The 23,824-nt window shown below is 38.9% G+C and overlaps 1 protein-coding gene across 4 annotated transcripts in view; it reads right to left on the reverse strand.

Moving 5' to 3' along the window:
- Positions 1–11,177: 11,177 nt before the first annotated feature.
- The window catches only part of CERT1 (ceramide transporter 1), a 68,128-nt gene continuing 55,481 nt past the window's right edge, over positions 11,178–23,824 (reverse strand). For all 4 annotated transcript variants that reach the window (XM_060761652.2, XM_060761651.2, XM_060761653.2 and 1 more), the window contains 7 exons: positions 20,565–20,660; positions 19,952–20,084; positions 19,784–19,854; positions 17,307–17,435; positions 16,936–17,065; positions 15,278–15,414; positions 11,178–14,176 (listed from right to left, as the gene is read on the reverse strand). In XM_060761652.2, coding sequence (XP_060617635.1) covers positions 15,287–15,414; positions 16,936–17,065; positions 17,307–17,435; positions 19,784–19,854; positions 19,952–20,084; positions 20,565–20,660 — 687 coding nt within the window. In that variant the 3' untranslated portion in view covers positions 11,178–14,176; positions 15,278–15,286. The remainder of the gene's footprint in view (positions 14,177–15,277; positions 15,415–16,935; positions 17,066–17,306; positions 17,436–19,783; positions 19,855–19,951; positions 20,085–20,564; positions 20,661–23,824) is intronic.

Here is a 23,824-nt window from a genome sequence, read left to right on the forward strand (position 1 = left end):
CTGACTGAATAATATCAATAACTAGTATACTCATATTTCAGATTTATATTGCCAGAAGAGGAAGAGATTGAAAGATTCCATGCCTGGAGTCCAGGAAGAAATGGATTACACACCCAAGCAAGATATGCTGGTAATCAAAAGTGACTGCAATACAAAAGTAGGAAACAGAGCAGAACATTGTGGGAGAATCTGGCTTAGGATCAAGACAAGCAGGAGAGTGACTTTTTTGTGCAACTCATAGTTTGTTTACAGAAAACAAAGTCTTCAGGTGGCCAAAGATATCATTGTATCTGTGGATGTCACCCTGTCCTTCTCCCTATCAGATAGGAGAAAGGGCGATAATGCTTGTCAACATGCACTCCCCCACTCCCAAAATACACTTTTATCCTGTAATGGTGGAGGAAGCACCTTTTGGCACTCCTACCCCACTTTGGAAGGAATGTGGGTGGGCCTGCCATGTGTTGTGTGATGGTACACTGTGTCATTACCACAAAACAAAGTGGTAAAACGGGGCAAAAGTGCCCCGTGTGAAGAGGTGGTAAGACATCAAAGATCAGTAATTAGGAAGAGCAGAAAAGTGGGTAGAGGCAACAGCAGTTTGCATTTGCCTGATCCTACTGGGAAGGCCAAGACTCCCCACCTCCCTCTGAATTAGCTGAATAAAAATACATTTGAATTCTGAATTTGGTTTGCAGCAATTGAAGTAAACTGAGGACAGGGGAGGAAAGTGGAAGGAGAGGAGTGAAACTGGGAAAGCTGCAAAGAATTAAACAAGCAAATGAGGAGTTATATCACAAGAATTCACACTTCCTTTGATATATGGAAGAGGTCTTCAAGCAAAGGGTTTCGTAAAGCCAGGAAAATGCAAACAGTACTGAGTTTATAAGTCTTCCATTCTACAAGCTTTAAAAAAGAGTAAAAGGGAAATAAAACACTGAGCAAAGTGAACATGTTTAGTGGGGAAAGTCTGTGCCTCTTAAGTAAAATAATTTGGTAGTGATTATCAGGAAAAGGAAGAGAGGATTATGAAATATTGAGGATTTTGTAAATCCAGCACCCAGGTTTTGCTTCTGAGGCAAAGAATACTTCGCCCTTTTTCTTCAAGACAATGGTTATGATACTGTATTCAAGTGATTTTGTTGTCGAACACCAATACCTCCCCCCCCCCCCATAAAGTGGAGACTCAGTATCTGTGGGAGTTATGGTCTGCTAAAGGCGGAGAGCCTTGATGAGTTGCCACAGCCCTTGCCCCACTGATTGTCCCTAGTTGCACCCAAGCACCACTGATCAGCAACACATAACCCCCACTTTCCCCCAAACCTCGCTTTCTATGCCACTGGCCTGGCCAGCTCAGCTGGTTTACTGGAATCTCTCTGCAGCAGAGCACAAGCAGAGTCCGGGAAAGCCAGCCACAGCCGGTGCCACAGATTATGAACCAGCCCTGCTGTCAGAGATACACTGTCTCCACTTTTCTTCCTAATTAGGCTCTGTTGCTTCTCCCTCCACTTTACCCCACTGTCCATAACTACTCTTTTCTTTTATTATTTCCCCCTGTGAAACTGCGTGTGTGTGCATCCAATAAAATATAACAAAAAATAAATAAAACAGCCCTTTCCCTCCACAGCCCGTCTTTCTCAACCTCATATGAAATAAACCACATTCTTTTTTTCTATCTATTTATTTTTCTTTATTTTTGTGGCTTTCTCTCAGCCCTCGCTGCATATGGCAGCACCAAGTGTGTGTACGGCAGTGATGAGGATGAGAGACTGTGAGCAGCTGTAGTAGCGGTGATATGGGTGAGTGTGTGTGAACAGAGATGTTGGGTGTGTGGCAGCAGTGGTAGTGTGTGTGTGTGTGTGTGTGGCAGCAGGTGTGTGGCATGGCATTTGCACAGATCCACATACAATTAAAGTCTGGTCCCTCAACATTCTGTGGGCAGAGGCGGCCCTAGGTAATTTTCAACGGCAAGCAAACAGTATTTTGGAACCCCCCCCCCCCCCCCGCCCAACCAATCACTGATATATATTTTCTGTTCGTCGTGAGAGTTCTGTGTGACATATTTGGTTCAATTCCATCATTGGCGGTGTTCAGAATGCTCTTTGATTGTAGGTGAACTATACATCCCAGTAACTACAATTCGCATATGTCAAGGTCTATTTTCCCCCAAGAGCGTCTCAAGAGCACCCTGGGCAAAATCAACTATACTGCGAATGCTTACTTTGCGTAATGGGTTGAGCCGCCCCTATCTGTGGGACCATGAATTGTCTCCATTTAAAAAGTTTGGAGATCCCAGACTTAGAATGTAGGTTCTTGGGAACACATTTGGTCACTGTGATGATCAGCAACCATAAAACTGAAATACAATAAAACTCAAAATCCACAAAGGAGCAATGTCTCTATTGGCCAACCAAAATGCAGTAAATGTATCATGAAATCTTTTAAAGTTTCAGAGGCTTCTGCATTCAATCAAAGATGTTAAAGTCATACAGGAGAAGAAATTCCTGCAGAATCATAAAAGTGAATTATTGTAATTACAATGCCATAACTCAGGGTATAATAATATAATATCATTATAATATCTGAATAGAGTGCTGATCATTTTCTTTTCTGAACTGCAGGTTGCTTCTTCAGAATTCAGTCACTGTTGTTTGTGATATCCTATGACATCAAACATCATTTGGATTCACTTCAAGACTTTGTGCATTTGTGTATCAAAAACAATGGATCAATATTCCTTATGTTACTGGTTATGTGTTGTTTTCAAACAGCTTAAGTTGGAACATAAGGTATCTCTATTCCACAGCAATTTGTCATGTTATTTAAGGGCATTTCCTGGAAATAATTTGGGGACATATTTCCCCATGCATTGTTCCTCCCCTTTTCTTCTTGTTCTTGTGTGTCTTCAAATAGTTTCTAACCTATAGTGGCCCTGTAACATAGTTTGTTTGCAGGTATTATTCACAGGGTGTTTCCTTTGCCTTCCTTGAGGCTGAGAGCGTGGCTTGCCCAAGATCATCCTAGTCATTCCACCCCACCTCTGCGTTTTTCAGCCTATAGTGGGTGGTGGAAAACCTGACAATGCAACAAAATCCAAAGATAAGCAGGAGGGTGAAACATGGCTGCATAGTATACATGCTTGGGAAGGAAGGTGGAGGGGATGGACAGATGAGAGAGGGAGTGATCAGAAGAAGAAGGCGTCTGAAATGTCAAAAATGGGTTCACATTAGTTCTGGCTGAAATCCTGCTATCATTGGAAGATTCGAGCTATATGAATAACTGGGAGCTGTCTTGGCCATTTCTATTTGCTTTGAGATGCAAAAAGGGCTAAAAGAGCCTATCTGCTCCCATCTATTGGTTGGTATTTCAATTACACTGCACTTACCTTATTGCTTTCTCTGCAAGAGCAAGATATATTGCACTACAATCTCATGTTTGTATTTCCATGAATGCTTAATGGTTGACTACATACTCAAATACAATTGAGAAACTCCTGAAGGTGCATTCACACACTTTGATACCATTGGAACTGCCATGGTTCAGTGCTATGAAATCCTGGGAGGCCAGCACTCTTTAATAAAGAAGGTTTGTAAAACTATAACTCCCAGGATTGCATAGCATTAACCCACGGTAATTTTAGTGGTGCTAAAATGCATTAATTTTACAGTGTAAATGTAGTGATTTCAGTGCAGAGTGCAGGGAGGTCTGTGCCTGGCAAGACTTTGCTAAACCAGATCAGCCAGGAGAGTATAGGCACTCTGGGTTGAAGGCAAAGCTACAGAGGTTTATTACAATTGGGCCAAACAGGATGCAAGTACAAGCAATACATTTTGAAAGGTACAAGCATTCATTCATCGAAAAATACATGCATTTTATGCAGTTCTGACAGGTATTCAGACTTCTTGCTTTCTCCACTTTGTTTTGTGGCCCTCTCTTCCTTGGAAATAGTATAATCTCAGCCTCAAATTGAATAAACAGTCATCCTGAGCTCATCCTGGTGACAAAGAGGATAATCTGTCTGCATACACACACACACACACACACACACACACAGGTTTTGATATTTGTCTGACTTGGGAAATAGCTGGAAGGATGCTGGCCGTGATCTCCTTTCCCAAGGGAGTATGCAAACTGGGAACATGGAAAGATAGCTACCTTCAGGATACAATTTGATACGTACATTTGATACAGTTTATAATTTAAGAATTGACACAATACATATATGATCCAAGTTACATACAGATCATCAAATTGATATGTTTTATTAAGGGGTTAGGTTTAATAAGTGTTTTTAGGGTACAGCTGCTGCTAGGTCCATCCTGGAACCTCTAGCGGCTTGGCATTTCACAACTTTAGAGTTGCAGAAAATGTTTTTAAAATAAAGAAAAAAATCATATATATTGCTTAGTGTCTCTTTATGGCTTATAAACCTTTGGGGAGAGGTGTGCTGTGGCTTGGCAACATAGAGGCATATTTAGACTTTAATTAGCACTTTTCAACACTGGCCATTTTAGGACTTAGTGATCCTTCAGTGCCATTGCCTATGTGGTGCTTTTTTACAAATTCGTTTATTTTAAATTTGAATCAATATCATTTAACCATAGCTTTTATGGGAGAGAGATGGAGATTGTACCTCAGATCCATATGGGGCCCCAGGATGTCCCAAGTAGAAACATAAAAGAAGCAGAAAACCCTTACACACTATGGTATTTTATAAACTTCCCCTTGAATGTTTTTCAAATTAAATTCATTTTGGGCTTAATATTTGTAAATATGAATTCTGGGTTGCTGTACGTTTTTTGGGCTGTATGGCCATATTCCAGAAGCATTCTGTCCTGACGTTTCACCTGCATCTATGGCAGGCATCCTCAGAGGTTGTGAGCAGGAACCCTCAGAGGTTGTGCCATAGATGCAGGTGAAATGTCAGGAGAGAATGCTTCTGGAATATGGCCATACAGCCCGAAAAACTTATAGCAACCCAGTGATTCCAGCCATGAAAGCCTTCGACAAAATATGAATTTATTTGTTAATATTTACAAGTCATGATAAAATGGTAGGTGGAGGACCTACAATGACATTCTGCTAAAATTCTATAGAAGTCCATTTAAATATACTAATGTAATTATTTTTTCATGACACTACTGCTTTTAAATATGTGAACAATAGCTTGCCATAATGATCTTGAGAACCTGAATTGCAGTGAACCAAATTAACTTCTTCAATAATAGTGTGCACAGATTGCATATACCATCGAAGAAGGAATATATATTTATGAAAACATGGATTGGATTAAGAGTGCACAGAGATACAGAAATCTTTTACTGGTGCTTAAAAAAAACAACAGAAAATCTCCAACTGCAAGTGAAACTGTTTAAGAATATATGGATATGAGTTGCTTTTCAGCCTCCACTTATCCTCCAACACGGCTTTGTAGACAGTGAGGAGGTTTTCATATGAGCCCAAGCCCTTTTCTACAGTCACCATGGAATAGACTCACCAGAGGTAGGAGAGCCAATCGGCTTCCTTTTCATCACATCACACCAGCTCAGCAGAGAACAACTCTGCATCATTTGACGTTTCTCGGTGCTCGGACAGGATACTGATTTTCTAGGGCTGGACGACAGCTTCTTTCGTTTCCTTCCCCAGGCCATGACATATGTAATAAATAAAGTAGTTTCTGCTGAGAGCAGCACAAAAGAATTATCAATTCCTAGACTGACTGTAGGTGCAGCTGTTTTTCTAGTATTCATTCAAGTGTTTTGTATGTGTGGAGGGGGTGGTATCTATTATCTTTTCAGTTTTTTAAAACTCTTATGTTTTAAACAACTGAAAAGTTTTCATTATATCAATTGTTACTGACATACTATAAATTAAGAAATAAGTGATAGGAAGAAAATGTAGAAATCATACCACTAGCCATATATACATACTTTGGTAAAGTCCATGAAATTCAATAGGACTTGCTCCTGTGTCAATGTGTACAAGATTACAGTTACAAGAATGATTTGTAGACTGCAGTTTGATTTGTGAATATTTGTATCATATCATCATAGGCAATCACCTGTGGCAGTGGTGCAACCCTTGTGCCAGCTGAACTGCTGACCTGAATGTTGGCAGTTTGAATTTGTGAGATGAGGTGAGCTCCCATCTGTCAGTCAGCTTCCCATGTGGGGACATGAGAGAAGCCTCCCACAGGACGTTAACACATCCGGGCGTCCCTGGGAAACGTCTCTGTGGACAGCCAATTCTCTCACACCAGAAGTGACTTGCAGTTTCTCAAGTCACTTCTGATATATATAAAAAACAACGTGTGGCCGAGCATGATTGCCTTCCAAAGGGTGAAAATTTAACTGGGTACGATATATAGCTGTTGTGTGTATGCTAATTAATAAAACCCTATACGGCTCCGGTCCAGCGTACCTGTCCGAACGTATCTCCTTCTACGTCCTACCTCGGAGCTTAAGATCTTCTGGGGAGGCCCTGCTCTTGGCCCCGCCTTTGTCTCAAACATGCTTGGCGGGGATGAGGGACAGGGCCTTCTCGGTAGTGGCCCCCCGCCTGTGGAATTTGCTCCCCAGGGAAATTAGGCCATCGTCATCCCTCCTCACCTTTAGAAAAAAGGTTAAAACATGGCTGTGGGACCAGGCTTTCGGGCAATCAGGTTAAAGGACAATTGATAATGTTTGACTATGGCATGGAAGAGCATTTGGATAAGTTAAGCGGAGTAATCATTAGTAGATGGCTAGCTAAACAGCCACCAGACTGGCAATAGCTAATCAGAGTGTAAGTATACTGTTTTAATTTTTATTTATTAATGTTCATGTTTAATGGTTATATTTGTTATTTTTTATTTTATGATGCGGCATTGAATTATTGCCAATTGGAAGCCGCCCTGAGTCCCCCCAGGGGTTGAGAAGGGCGGGGTAAAAATGTTTGAAATAAATAAATAAATAAATAAATAAATAATATATGCACCTTTAAATATTTAGCTTAGCCCTCAGCTGCATTGTGTAGGTGTACCACATGAACAGAATGAGAGATAACAGCACTCTTGGAAATGTATGTTATTATCTTACAAATTAACATATTTTCCAAAATAAAAATAATAGGTTTTCATGAGATCTGTTTTGTCCTCATACATTTCGTTATTACAATTTGTGTGTATGTATCTCTTCTAAAGGATTGCTTTAACTTCTGTATTGCCAGTAAAATTGAATTACTGTGTCACAAAATGATGCATGTCTAAAAAGTGTGTCACCAACATAAAATGTTGGGAAAGCTCTGGTATATGCAGTTGCAAGAAACATACTGGCTGCAAAGAAAAGGAATTGTTATTAAACTTCTGGTACAACATAGCTGAAATGACAGTTCTCCCTACAGCTGGAATGATAGTTGGTGTTCCACACTTGCCAACAGTGAAATATCTTTAATTTAGAAATACTACATCTGTCACAGATAATGAGGAGATATAACTGCATGGTGGCACTTTAGGTAGTTTACATAGGATCAGTAGCTCACATTTTTCAAGGAAATGGAGCAATATTATGTTTTAAGTTGCAGCTTAGCCTCTTTGGTTTAGATTTTATTTATGACATTTATATGCAACCCTTCTCACTCTGAAGGGGACTCAGAGCGGCTTACAAGTCATATGTAAATACATTATATTATTAGCATAGTACAATATTAGTACCATATATTCCCATATTGTACTATACCACTATACTGTAATATTATTAGTAATATTACATGTAATATGAAATATATAATTATTATACTGTATTGTTATTGGTATTATATTGTATTACATTATATTATCAATATTATATGTGTATACAATATATTATTAGCACAGCACAATATTTGTATTATATATTACTATATCGTACTATACCACTATACTGTAATATTATTAGTAATATTAGATGTAATATAAAATATATAATTTAGCTACACTGACTTTTTTAAAATATTATTTTTATTAAGAATAAAAGTTGCTCGAAAGAGAGTGGAGAATAATAGAAAAGAGTATTTGTGGTTATTAAGATAAAAGTATCTTAATTACAAAGAAAGTGTGGGAACAATGTGTTAAGAAAAGTAGGAAAAAGGAAAAAAGAGAATTAAAAAAGAAAAGAAAAAAGGGAAAAAATTGCATTGCACTTCCAGGTCACTCAGACCGACTTAAGCCTGTCTGTTTCTTTCCTCTTCGACCTGCAACTAAGGTGTATGCAAAGATAGTAACAGTGACACAGACACCTCAGTAGCGAGCATGTGGTTCAACTCAGACCCGCTCTTCTGAGTGGTGGCCCTAATTATAGCAGTTTCATGAATGGAATCAGACGTAACTGAAAAAGAACTTGGGACTCCTGCTTTGTCAGCTGGCAAGTGAATAAATGACCCATGAAGGAGTGGACTGCTCCTCTGTTATCCAGAGAAAGTAACTGGGAGCAGAAAAGGATGGCAGCTTAGTTTACCATCCACTTTATACGGAGGAACCACAGTGCCATTTTGAACATAGGAGTAGAAATAAAACAGCCATCTCAAATTGTTCAACATGAATGGTAGCCAAATGAGTAGTCGTGCTAGAACTGTTGTCCTATCATCCTCTTCACAACATATCTGAGATTTAAAAAATTGCATCTTCCATATAATCCTGATATTTTAATGCCCAAGGACATTCTTCTCCCAGCCCTGCCTTGCTGAATTTCCACTTTCCCTTAGGTCTATCTAGGAACTACTGCACAAGCTCTGAGCCCTCTGAACTCAGCAACTATTATCGTTCAGCCATGATATTGTTTTATGATGTTAATGCTCTGTTACTGTGATATGTCTTAACCTTGATGTGTTGTTTTTTAAATTTTATATTATTGTGCTATGTTTTAATTTGTGTTTTTCGGGCTTGTCCTTTTGTAAGCCGCCCAAGTCCCTTCGGGGAGATGGAGGCGGGATATAAAAATAAAGGTATTCTTATTATTAAGTATTCCATTTCAATGTGTGCTCATTACGTATGCTGTTTGGGCCCATCCTACTTATCTGCATCTCCTCCTAGGAGCCCACATGAGCCCTGAGGTTATCAGGAGAGGCCCTGTTCTCAGTCCCACCACCGTCTCAAGTGCTGCTGGTGGAAACGAGAGAAAGGGCTTTCACGGTGGTAGCACCGTGTCTCTGAAACTCCCTCTCTAGAGAGGTTAGAACAGCCCCCTCCCTGCTGTCATTTTGGAAGCAGGTTAAAACCTTCCTTTGGAAGCAGGCCTTCCCCAAAGAAGATCAGCATACGGATAGTTATAGTGGTGTGCAATACTTGAGCAATATATATTGTGGACCTCTGGCGATTGATTTGTTTCTTATGGCCTAAAGCAATAGGATATTGCTTTAGGCCATAGGATTATATGGCTATTACACTGTATGTTTAATATGTTCTATTGTCAGTTTTATGTCTTTGTTATGGGAAATGGGATTTTTTTTCATATTTTTCGTATTTTAATTTGTTAATTGTTATGTGGGGATTTATGTTGTATTTTTGAATATAACTGTCTGATTGTATAGGTTTGTAAGTCATTTTGCAGGGGAAAAAGTGGGACATGAATAAATAAATAAATAAATAATAGTTTATACAGCCTGTATTTTCACAAAATATACTTTCATGATATGGAACGGGTCTTTTGGTACACATGTGTATACAGACAATGTGGACACTTTTGTGTTGATGAGATTGTGTGTACATAACTGACAACTCCGGAGTTTCGGGGTGCGGTGTCATCTGTACGCAGATGATGTCCAACTCTGTCACTCCTTCCCACCTGCTACTAAGGAGGCTGTCGAGGTCCTGAACCGGTGCTTGGCCGCTGTGACGGTCTGGATGGGGGCGAACAAATTGAAATTGAATCCAGACAAGACAGAGGTACTCCTGGTCAGTCGTAGGGCCGAACAGGGTATAGGGTTACAGCCTGTGTTAGACGGGGTCGCACTCCCCCTGAAGACACAGGTTCGCAGTTTGGGTGTGATCCCGGACTCATCGCTGAGCCTGGACCCCCAGGTTTCGGCGGTGACCAGGGGAGCATTCGCACAGTTAAGACTCGTGCGCCAACTGTGACCGTACCTTGGGAAGTCTGACTTGGCCATGGTAGTCCACGCTCTGGTTACATCCCGCCTTGACTACTGCAACGCTCTCTACGTGGGGTTGCCTTTGAAGATGGCTCGGAAGCTCCAACTAGTCCAACGGGCTATGATATTAACAGGAGCAGGGCGCAAGGAGCATACAACCCCTCTGCTGTACCAGCTCCACTGGCTGCCGATTAGCTACCGGGCCCAATTCAAAGTGCTGGCATTGGCCTTTAAAGCCCTAAATGGTTCTGGCCCAACATATCTATCCGAACGTATCTCGGCCTATCAGCCCACCAGGACCCTAAGATCTTCGGGAGAGGCCCTTCTCTCCATCCCGCCTGCTTCACAGGTACGGCTGGCGGGAACGAGAGACAGGGCCTTTTCTGTGGTGGCCCCGCGGCTTTGGAATGCCCTCCCTATAGAGATAAGATCAGCCTCCTCGCTGATGGTATTTCGAAAAAAACTGAAGACATGGATGTTTAAGCAAGCATTCGGCTAATCCGATGCGATGAAGTTTTGATCAAGGACTGGTAATCACAGACAACGAAATTGGATTATGATTTTGACTTAAGAGATGCATTGGTCTGTATTGGTGGCCCAATACTGTGTATTGTATATGTATGTGTTTTTTATATTTTTAATTGGAATATTGTTGTTTTTAAATGCTGTAAACCGCAATGAGTCGCCGACTTAGGCTGAGATATTAGCGGTATACAAGTGTACTAAATAAAATAAATAAATAAATAAATAAACTCATACTTGTCTTCAGTTTTCATGGAATTAGAAAATAATAGCAATGCTCTATGAAAATCCAGTAAGTTGAACTATAAAGTATGCCTACTCTAAGATATGGTCCACAGATTGGTGATGGTCCAGGAGATAATGGGCACAAATATGGTTACAAGTCTTTGGCACATTGGAGAAAAGAACCACAGGTCCCACACATCAGACAACAGGAGATGCATGCCTCGAAAGCATTGTTGGAAGTGCAGGAAGACTTATCTTTTCTACTAATACATGATGGTATGAAATATGAAACAATCAAGCATTGGGTACTACAAATAACTACAAAGCAGAGATTTGTTTGTAATATCCTTTTAATACTTTTCATTTTTAAATACTGGTTTTTTAATCTGTGATTGTAACATGGAAGAGCCATCTCCATGTAGATTTCTTTCTTTAAAGTTAACAGGATCATAAAGCTATCATAGAACAGTCACACTCTACACACTCAAGATACTCTAAAAACTGATTCATGTTTTGAGTATGTAGATGAACAGTGGCAACTCAAATACAGCTTCATCTATACAATAGTTGACAAAAAGATCAGTGAAAGTTCGACTTGACAATTTGATTAAGGAGAACCAGTACAACCTCTTTATGAACCAGCTCAGCCCAATAAGGTAAGACTAACTTCTTTTAAGATGAAATAGCGTTTCCCACAAGAAATGTGTAAAATTTAGTCAGAGTGCAAAAAAATAATAAAAAAATAAAAATGATTTAAAAATCTGATAGAAATGAAGAGCCCTTGTTTCCTGACTTTCTCCCTAACTCACCCCCAACTAAATAAAAGGAGTTAAGTCCAGCATTTGATAGAAATACTTGTGAGGGAGTGGCAGATTTCAGGCTTTCAAGGCAACGGATGCTGAGAACATAAAGCTTCCTTTGGAGAAGGCTCTGGATCCACAGATTAAGTAATAGTTAGTTCATACAAAATGAAAGGGACCGGAGTGCTTGCTCATCACTTACTACCAAAAGGAAAAGAGGACACTGGTTGATAGAATGAATATTAGACAGACAGAACGACAAATTTTAAAAGACCCTGTCAAAAGAGGGAGAAGAAAGAAATTATATTCTAGAAGAAAGGACACAACACCGACTTGGCTGGTATGTACTGATGAAGCCTATTCGCTTCTTGGGAAAGGTTTTTATGTTGCATCCAGCTCTTACCATAAACCCCAAGAAAACTTCCATGATCAGCTGGGCAGGGCTAGCTCTCGAATGAAGTGACACCACTTGTCTAAAAGTAAAAGGTATTCTTTACAAATAGTCTCTTTAGTGTAATATTTATTTACAGAATTGCAAAATACATCACATTTAGTGCAAATGCAACTAATGATATTAAAATTTATATACTGCTTTGTAAACTTTCCATCTCTTTGTAAAATAAAGCTATCCAATTAAATTAAAATTACTTGCATGTGTTTCATGATCATTACCAGAAATGGTAATTTTTGTGTTCAGGGCTTAAACATTATTCTGTTGTTGAAGTTCCCATCAGTGGCTATGGTGAACTAATAATTTTTTCCAGTTGATTGTAAAAAGATCAAACATATCTGAGGTATAAGAAAATGTATATAAAATGCTTACTGGTGATATAGTAAACAGATCAAATTTCTTGACTTATTTGCCTTACTAGCGTTACCCCATAGGCACTTTTCTACATTTTCAAATCATGATCAGAGTTACTCTGTAATAAGGCATATTCCATGCACATTATTGAGAGAAAGGCAAATAAAGGAAATCTAAAAAGCATGAAATCTGAATGTATGTGCAGAAATCAACCTTCACATGTCACCAGAGTGTACCAAAGGAACACCTGCCATAACTGAAAGAATTTGCTTCCAACCTCAAAGATTTTCATCAGCTGTATCTTCATTTAAAAGTACTGTCTTTGTTTTTCAGGCATGAGCTACTCTATATGAAATAAGACTTTCTGCTCTCTTTCCAAAAATATATCCAAATCTCGTCTCTTTCTTTCTATATATATACACACAAGCTGATCAAACAGCTAAAAAAATCATCTGAATAATCTCCATTTAAAAGCACCACCACCAAGCGAGGCAATTTCTTAAAAGGACTATCAGCTCTATCCACAGTTTACCCTTCATGTTATTTTCTTAGTACTGAAGACTGGCAGATCCTTTGAAGTGAAGTTCTCACAGCACCTAAGGGGAACTTTTCCATTTGGGTTTTTATGGGTTTCACACTTTACATTACATTACAGGGCATGGCTCAAATGTTACACGTGTAAAGGGTTTTCTATGTGAACTTCATAGCACAGCTTTCTTTAACAGAAAAAACAAAGACGCAGCACCGGAAAACTGCATGTTTGCTCCTTCTTCAAAATTGGGAATGTTATCTTCTCGAGTCCAATATGCTCCCCTAAACTCTCATACAGTGTCACTTTCCTCAGGTTCAGGAAACCAAATTACAAGAAAACAGGCCCCTCAGACCCAACACAGGCAAGGAGACATTGCCGTGGCACTCTCTGGTAGTCATGCCCTCTTGAATGGTATCTGCTCCGAAATTCCTGGATCATGTTCAATAATTAAATCTCTGTAGCACATATCACACAACTAAAAAATACGATAGAAATATAAAGATATCTGGGGAAAAATAAAGCTTTTCACACCTACTCCATCAGAGCCTAGAAGGTCTTCATAGGAAGTAGGATCATAGAAAAGGCAAAGTCATAATAAAGATTTTGACCGCCCTCATATTTTCAGAGACATAAGATGATTTATCATAGAAACCAGCAGCAGTGAACTATGATTATACAAAGCAAACACAAATCCCCTCCAGAAGGACACGCAGAGTTTACTGAAAACCTGGCGGGGGAAGTTACAACACACAGGTTTTTGTGTACATAAAGCACATACAGCATGCTATATGTGCATTTCTCGTTTGTGCTTTTTAGGCAGACACAAAAACAAGAGCTGTGCAAGTGTCGTATGAAGTTCCACAGAAAATAAAAAGCTTTTCAAATTATTCATAAGTTAAAGCAATAAACCAAGTTGGTGACCCAAAGCTGTATTTTTCTCCTCTACATCAAAGCAAATAAAATAGAGCCATATACATGTATTGAAACATGTATTTTTATAATTACACACCAATTGAGCAAAGTGAGCTAGCAGAAGACAGTGAAAGTTCAGCTTCATGGCACTGAAGATTTCTTCAGTTGAATATAGAATCCAGGACTTGGGTCATAAGACTGTAGATCCTACGTTCCTGCTTGGAGCATTCATTTTGGTTCATTTCTCCAATGTGGAATGTTCACACAGCCTTGTTCCGATCACTAGGAAGGAAAATGGATGAAAAGAGCTTCAGTTCTGAGCACCTTCATCAACAGCTAGGACAGAGCTTTCCAGACATTTCATGTTGCAACACACTTTTTAGACCTGAATCATTTCACAACATGGAGCCCCCGGTGTCACAATGGGTTAAACTCTTGTGCCAACAGGACTGCTTGACCAAAAGGTTTGAATCCGGTGAGCTAATGTCTGTCAGCTCCAGCTCCTCATGTGTGGGCAAGAGAGAAGTCTTCCACAGGATGGCAAAACATCCGGGCATCCCCTGGGCAACGTCCTTGTAGACGGCCAATTCTCTCACACCAGAAGCAACTTGCAATTTCTCAAGTCGCTTCTGACACGAAATTTTTTTCCCCATAACATAGTCATTCGGGAGGCTAAACTAACATCTTATAAGAGATATGGGTACATACATAGACTATAATAACAAAATGCACAGGGACACAACAGATCTCATGAAAACCTTTCATTAATTTTTTTTTAAATAGGATTCTTTGCTTATTTCACATAGACTCAGAGGTCTCCCGTTATGTTTGCGCAACACACCTTCACACTGCGCTAATGTGTCGCAACACGGAGTTCGGAAAGCTCAGAACTAAGATGGCACCATGAAAGAAGACCATGTTGTCTTCTCTGCAAATATGCCATTTGTGGTTTTATGAGGGAGAGTGCAGAAATAAGAGCCTCCTTTTAAAAGACAATTTAAAAACAAGATCTGAAAACCCAATGGGGAAAAATGCTGCGGCCAACAAAAGACAGAAAAGAGGTATTTCTTTAGAGCTAATAGGGATAATGCCACCAAAGTTCAACCATCAGGTATATGCTCCTTGTTTCTCTGGTGGCAAAGAATTTCTGGGAGAGTATCCCCCCCCCCTCCTAGCATTTTGTGACACAATGCTGTTTTGAAAACTATTTCGCCTCTTCAAAATCCTACCCACTTCCCATCATAGTAGGATTTCAAACATCCTACTTTATTATTTCAAGTCAAAATCTAATTAAAATTTCATTTCAAAAGTTTCTGGTTACATCTGATAGCAATATTAAAATAGAAACACTGAAATGGGTTTTAAAATTTAAGTAATGCATACCTCCAAATGCTAGAACAAAATAGGCTTTCCTGCCGTCTTCTCTTGCACATATGATGTGAACCGTTTCAAGAATTTAGGATACTCTCGTTTTGCTACAGCTCGTAACACAGAAGCTGGGGCCCAGCCACCAGGATTCACTAGAAATGAGGAGTAGAATCATTTGTTAGTTAAGGGACAGAGTAGGGTAGAAAAATAAAGTTCTTCTTCTTGCAATGCATGACTCTCTGCACCACTACACTTGAATTCAGGTTGAGCACAACAAACTCCTTACCCTAAATTGAAAAAGGCAGGAATAATTAGAATAATTCCAGTAAAGCAATTTCATCCCAATACTATGACTTTATAGACTTCTCTCCCATCTTGGGGTTCAACACCACTTCCTCTAACCAGTACTAGATGATAATCCCACTTGAAACTAGTCATATTCTGCCCACTGGTGCCATAACTTGTTCTAACATAACTGCCTACACATAAGATTGCGCTCCCTTTACACCTTACGTTCTATCTCTGGGCACAGGGAAAAGACCATTATGTTACATAATATGCAGTGCAATTTTATTAAATAAACTCAAAATGTTTTACAGATGTTATTTCACTCTTTGCCCTCCAGCACGTAACAGCTGTGGCTACAGTACTATTTCCCTCAGTTTCTCCAATCCACTTCAGAACTTGGAACCTCCCCAAATGTATTCAATTAAATACTAATCCTATCTGATGTTCGCCGCTGTCACCACATAATTCCAATAGTACATCCTGTTCTTAGTCCCTACAACAATCATTCGTAAGCAAAAAAACACCCCAAAGCTTTCTACCTGCCATTCACTCTTAACAATAATTACTATCTAACACTATAATATGGAAACAATCATGACTGGAAACAATCATGACTGCCTTCTGTGAAGAGATGGCACCTTCAGTGCTGTAAGATGAGCCATTTCCTGCAAATTCCCTCTTGGTGGGTCAGTCAAATGCACTAGATCCTATGCCATTTGGAGATCTGGGAGGTCTTCAGATAGTGATTTTTGAAGAGAAGAGTACCAGAAATTAGAGCAGGGATCCCAACCTATTTTTGACCAGGGACCACTCTCCAACATTATTACTAAAAGGGTTACGAATCAGTTTTTGGACAACTTTAGATTCAATTTGGGTTATTTGGGGTGCCGATTTAGAAAACTGCAATGGATGGACCACATCAGCTCTGGTTTCTGATACAAAACATATGCCATCCAGTAGCTACCATCTGCTCACCCACAGAAAACTATATTGCATAATCTAGAGCTGATGTGGTAGTAGTAATCTTTTGTGGGGAGGCAGTTTCTCCCCCTCCTGACCCCCCATTGCCCTGGGGAAGGTTTTGCGAGACCAGTTGCTCTTGTTGCAACATGGTTTCAAGGCGACAGTGTAGTAATGTTGAGGCTGCAGATGATATTTTCATTCTTGCAGCCCACTGAAGGACCACAAGTTGGGAACCACTGATTTAGAGGAAGGAAGCCCCCATGACTTAAGTGGAATGCTACATGTACTATTTCAGGCTTTGGGCTGGGGCTTTAAGTGCATATTGCCTTCTTCGTCTCTCTTTGCCACCTTCATCTCAAAAGATGCAGTGTCTTACATAAAACTTTTTGTGTATTGTTGATCTTCACATTTCCATATCTTACCATTTGCTACATATGTAATCTTGCATAGGATGTTGTCTCTGCTTATTTTCTTCTTTCCTTCTGGTGGGCTCACCAACGTCTGACAGATCAGAGCAATATTTATTTTGGCACGAACACATCGATTGTTCAACTGTTAGGGAACATAAGCAGCTATGTTATGCTGTTTAAATGGCAATAATAAAACTATCAGCTCACTTGCCCCCCCCCCCCCATTAAATTATATATTTGGAAGCCTTTCTATTGCTTGCAGTAGAACTATGGAAGATAGTACTAGGAACAAAAAGGCATTCTCTTCTTGCAGCCTGGAAAGAAGTTGGTTACACAATTAAAACAGTTAGTTAACATTACCAAGAACTGGAAATTACACTTACAGGGGCATTGTCGTGCTCTACAGAGAAATTACAGACAATCCATGTATCAGGATCATTTTCGTTGGAAGCTGGTATTTGTCTAATTGCAGACAAATACAAGACATCTCGTTGAGAAGCCGGCCATACTCGCTACAGGGATCAACAAGAACATTAAGCATTTATATAGCACCAAACAGCATTTACAAGACAGCTTCATGTTATTATCCCCATACTGCAGAACTGCCAGAAAAGAAAATGAGTACATGAACAAATTGGGCCTTTTGACTATGTTCAGATTTGTAGCTCAATCTTACCCACTATACAAACTTTCAAAGGAGCACAATAAACAGGAGGATGCTAAGACTGTAAAATATCCTTAAAAACAGGACATTTTAACAGTTTTTAATAAAACAAGTACTTGTAAGAGATGTGAACTTTTCGAGAAGAGCCATTCCACTGCTACCTCTCAAACCAATCCACAGGAATGCCCCCTTTACGTATGTACTTGCAAAAAGAGATGCTTCTTTCATCAAGACACTTATCTGACACATTATTTTACTATTAAGCCTTCATGCTATTGTATAACACTGGCCAACACACATTTTGGTGCTCAAGTGTTACCTCTGTTTCTGGGTAAATTTGACGTGCTGATTCCAAAAATAGCACCAGTTTCCCCCTATTAGCTCTTGTTTTTGAAATACAGATCATATGACATATCCCAGTCTTTATCTGCTTACCCATAGAAAGCCATGACAACCATATATAAGAAACTAGAGATGATGTAGTCTATCCAATGCAATTTTCTGAATCAGCGCCCCAAACAACTCCAGGAACAGGCCTAAAAACCAAGACGCTACAGTTATAACTGTGCTCCACTTAACATCCTCCTCTTTCTTCACTCCCAAAGCCTTCACTCCCAAAGCCTTACTCTGAATGGTGGCAATGGGCAGAGAACATTACAGGCAATATACAGGCTACTCTGACTACTATGCTTTCAGAACAACTCCACAGAGTTTCAAGAGCTGTATACTGGCCATTGCATGAACGCATCTGGCCCAGCACACCAGAGCCCACCAATCCTCCACAATAGTCAATTCAATCACTTCCTGACTACAGTGTTTGTCACAACTGGGAAAGTGACCAGTGAAGCTATCTGGCATGGAATTGGGGGAAGGTGACCGATTGCTTGATTCATTTATTTATTTACTTAATTTATTTGCTGTATGTATATTCTGTCTTTTTCCCCAATATGTGACACATATATGTGATAAAGCTCTAAATGGTTCCAGACCAGTTTACCTGTCCGAATGTATCTTTCCCTATGAACCATCTTGGAGATTAAGATTGTCTGGAGAGGCCCTGCTCTTGATCCCACCTCCTTCATGGGCACGATTGGTGGGAATGAGAGACAGGGACTTCTCAGTGGTGGCTCCTCAAGTGTGGAACTCCCTCCCCAGTGATATTAGATCAGCCCCTTCCCTACTGAACTTCAGAAAGCGAGTGAAAACGTGGCTTTGGGATCAAGCCTTTGGTGAATAATACAGTGCAATAGATGAATTCAGAATTATGTGCAATGACTTCCAGAATGGCCTGGACTTTGATTGCGGTTTATAGTAGTAATTGTAATGATTTAAATGTTTTCAAGTTTTTAATCTTGTTTTTTAAATTTTAATTGAAATCTTTATTTAATTGTATATTGGATGCATATTGTTTTTAAGGCATGGAATTATTGCCTATGTTGTAAGCCATCTTGAGTCCCCTTTGGGGTTGAGAATGGTGGGATATAAATAAATAAATAAAAAATACACCACAGTCATAAGTCAAGTCATTTCTGCTACTGCAAAGACTGAGCTTGTGTGTAACCACTCCTTCCAATCCCTGTCCCTCCAGAAAAACTTATCAAGAAGATGAGAGGCTCTCTTGCTTTGTGTGGACAGTGCTATGAAAGGTTGCACTGGGAAGGAGGGGTATCTAGAACTTGACAGAGTTTTTAGGCAATTCCCTCTTTCCTCGGCCATCCTCAGAAGCATAGCCCAAATGTCTAGAAGACTAAACCCCGTCCTTCACAGGAGGCAAAAGGGTGTAAGCATACTCTTGCAACAGCTGGATACAATCTCATGCAGCTGGGACCGAATCTTCAATATGTAAAGTGCATGTGGTAGCATTAAGGTATGATCTCTCCCTTAAGATAACACTTTTATTGAAGGAATCACACCCACATTTTTTAAAAAAGCTTTCAGTACCAAAGGAATGGATGTGCTTATGAGTAATATAAAGATATTAAGTCTAAAATGTTTTGCCAAGTTTTAAACAGGAAGAACAGACACAATGTGTTATTATCTGATCTGGCCTGCTACACAGCGTTTAAGTGATGTTTTAATAAACCAAGCCACATCAGAAGGGATTACCATTTCTGTAAGGTTGTTTCCTCTCCTTTTAATATACATAGTACTTGTCAGTCTTATGAAAAGCTGTTACTTAATAGCATTAAGTATTACCTTATGTGTCTGGTAGATTATGATTGCATTATCAGCTAAGGTTTCAACGACTTGGAAATTTTCAATGGTTGCTAAGAAGGAAAACAAATAATTTAGGAAAACATAATAATGTAATAAAGGAACTTTTCCCCCAATTTATCTATACTTATAAGAATCAGCTCTACTTACTTTCCCAGTCATTACGAACATCAACATTCCAGAAATACTGGCAGACTTCATGCCCGGTTACCCCTTTGACTGAATGTGTGGCTTTCAAAGGATCTAGAACAATGCCATTTTCTTCTACTTCCCTCCTGTACACCTTTGAACAAATATATTTGAAAATATTCGATTTGTGTCATCCTAAACATATTTAACACTTTGAATCTACCTGAAATGGAGTAAGTCAGTGGCAGTTAAGAGTATTAGATTTAAGCAGAATTGGATTTTTCTCGTGGTTTAAATCGAAAGACAATGTGACGCTATTTCCAAAGACTAAACCAAAGGGCAGCATCAAAAAGAATATGAAGAATGCAAGCTTTTAAACAAAAATAGTGGATTTAATTAATAAGAATAGCGATCATTTGATTCTATTCAGAATATTTGTACAAGTAGGAGTTATCAGCAGAAGAACAATAATAAGCTAGAGCAAATATATGTAGAATTTACTTATTTGTATTTGGTTGCACAAGATGACAATATTATTTATTATATTTTATCCAACTAAAATAATAGTGCTCAAGATGTTAACCAATAGCTAAATGTAAAAATTATATATGAAGCATTATAATTTTCTATTTACCTTCATTTCACCTTCTTCAACCACCAGCTGCCAATTTGCATCCCCTCCCACATCCTGTAAGGAGTATGTTATGTGGTTTTGCACCATCTCCTCCACCTTGCAGAAAAAAGAAAAACACAATTACTCCTATCTTCTCCTCTACAGTCAAAATTCAAGGCACTGTGTGAATATTTGGGTGCATAACCGGTATTTGTAAAATAAAAATCTGAAAGAAATTCATTTTGATCAAGGCACTTTGATGAACCAGTCTGCAAAAAAAAGCACAAGCCATATACAGGATTCAGCAAATCATCACAAATTCAGTTGGCAGCGATGAGAAAGACTGTCTTCTCAGTGGCCACTCCAACCCTCTGGAACACCCTCCCCAAGGAGATTAAAACAGCCCCTTCAGCAAAGAGGTCCTTGTGTTCTTTCATCTTGCAAGTGAGATTAAATATAGCATTTTTCAGTAAGCATTTAAGATTCTTAAAGTTAGTTTAGCATTTGAACTACACTGTGCATATTTAGAAAGATCATGTGTGCACCATGCCATATTAACTGGGTTTGTATAGATAGGCAGATTTCACGCTTGTGAGATCTACCTTATTTTTTAAACAAGAACACCAAGTTCAATCAAGTTGAACCAGGTGTGAAAGATAAGAATTGAAGAATTTTGATACCAGGAATTTATTTTCACACTAGAATTAAATGGAGCTCATAGTTGTTCCATATGACCAAAGCTTTCTTTTTGGAGGCTGCAATTATCTAACAGCTGGGAGTCAGAAATTCTTGCTATCTTCTGTAAATTACACAAAAGCTTACTAGCACATTGACTTCTTCTTGCCTGGGCCTGTTGGAGCCATTTGCATTCAGATAATACTGCTATCAACTTGTCTTATGTTGCCAATATAAATTAATTTCTCAATAATCACTGATGACAGTAACAGTAACAACTAAGTAAAAGCTAGTGGATGACCAGTGCACAGAGGCAGGAGGATCTGAATCCATTTTCTTCATCCAAGTTAAGATTGCTTACCCACTGCTAACTATATAATGTTCCATCTGCCCAAGTAATTTTACTTCAAGGAAAATGGAATTCTTCACTTCTTATCAATTACGCAAGCTGAGCATTTTTTGCATTATTTTCCTCTTCCTGAATAATTCATTTTTAAACTATTCATTTGGTTTTTGCAAAAGAAAGGTACCATGAACATGTAGCCTCTGTTTCTCATATCCACAACCCCTGAAGTCTCCTGATCCACCCCCCAAATCACCAGACTACCTTTTTTTATTCTGGCGATGATTTATTTCTTGCCTACAAATCACCAAAAATACTACAAGAAACAGCCCAATTCTCCAAACTTTTAAAGTAAGCTGTAAATGGTTGCAGCAGAAACCAAATGTGACATAACGTTACTCCTAGTGTGCTTCTGATGTATCATACAGACCACAGGCAAAAACTGCCCTTGTCTCCTGACCGTTTCCCCACTTATGCTAGTGTCATCCAGTAGATCCAGGACAGAAATGATCTCCTTCCCAGATGCGCTCCTGCTTCCTTATATCCAAGCAGAAACACTTCTGAACACTAAGTAGGGCTGGAGATAGACAGGAAAGCTCATTCTGATTATCAGTGGTATCATTGATGCAGCTGCCCAGGTCTTCTGATATGTCCAGTAATAACCGACCTATATTCATGAAGATCTAGCAGCTGCATAGAGGAAGAGCAGACACTGGAACATATTGTGCTTTGTTTAAGCAGCCACACACAGGGCTAGCTATAATCACATGCCTGCATTTGGTTTAATAAAACTGCTGCACATATGATCCTTTCACAATTTTTCACAATTTCCCAATCTTAATACAAAAGAACAAGATGTACTGTGCTACATTAGCTAGTGGCAATCTCTGCATATCTTTCCAGAATGTGTATTTAATCCTGAAACCAATGATATATGTCCACTTCCAGACTTTGCAAGATCATGATTCCTTGATTACATCTAGTGCTGAGTCTTTGATATAGCATAGATGCAAATAAATTATCTATACATTACGGGATGGACACAATCATTCTAGAAATGTTATCATTATATGCAACAGATTACATGTTCTATCATCCAGCACCCTTTATAGACATCTCTTAAGCTAGTGTATGGTAATGACTTAACTATTACTACTCTTGTGCTATCTCTTAGCTGTAAACTTCTGTTAGTAGATGGCAACAAACATAATGTAAAGCAGCCAACTCCTGAAATTACAAATGTTTGAATTAAAAGCTGACAAAGTGAAAGAGATGCAAGAGTTCAGTTACAGAATGTAAGATCCTTCATTCATAATCACAAATATTCTCAATCTACCCCTGACGCTTCTACACATAACGTGTTTTTCACTGATTAGCTTGACATGAGATAACAGACAATACACAATTAAGGCAGCTTTTGTTCTGGGAAGTGTACTGCACAATTTTAAAAATTGTAATAATTACAGAATTCGATTTCCAAGATCAGAGAACTAAATATAACAGTAATGACTAAAAATCCTTAGATTGTAAACTACGTTGTAATCCACATTTAATTTTAAAACATTCTTGCTTCTTCCTCTCTTACAGTTTTGTGCAGAATCTCTTTAAAATGTTTGTATACAAACTGCAGGATTATACTGTCAAAAACAAATCCAAACATTAGATCTTCTGTTATCTAGGGTATTTTAAGATGCTTTTATTTTCTTCATTTTGCAGTTGGATGCAGATTCAGCAGATTTTCTGCTGAAGAGGAAGATTAATGGGAGATGTCTTCTTCAGTTTAGAGCATCAGAAGAAAAGGCACCTGTAACAATATGGCAAAGCTGGACAAGATGGAAGGAATCACCAATGTTTTTTAGATTCGCATAAAAGCACAGCTTGTTGATATTCTGTATTAGTAATCTGATGACTCACATCTTCAAACTAACCAGATACTGGTTACGTCAAAAAACTGAATTTTCTCAAAAAGCCAGAAGACGTGAAGCTTAAAGTTTTCATATTTACTCTAGCAACAGTCTCAATAGAGGTTTAAGAATTTAGAAGTTATTTGAGAACTACACAGATGCATAAGGGATGTCACTTTACTTGGAAGTACTGATTTGTTGCAGAATAGATAAATTGAACATATATTGGAATATCTTGGATTGTTATTGAACAGCATTTCTTTTAAATGTATTATCGAAGGCTTTCATGGCCGGAATGCCTCTAGACCATGGCCATATAGCCTGAAAAAACCTACAACAACTTCTTTTAAATGCTGGAC

Source organism: Anolis sagrei, chromosome 2, assembly GCF_037176765.1.
Source record: "Anolis sagrei isolate rAnoSag1 chromosome 2, rAnoSag1.mat, whole genome shotgun sequence".
In the NCBI taxonomy this organism is placed as follows: Eukaryota; Metazoa; Chordata; class Lepidosauria; order Squamata; family Dactyloidae; genus Anolis; species Anolis sagrei.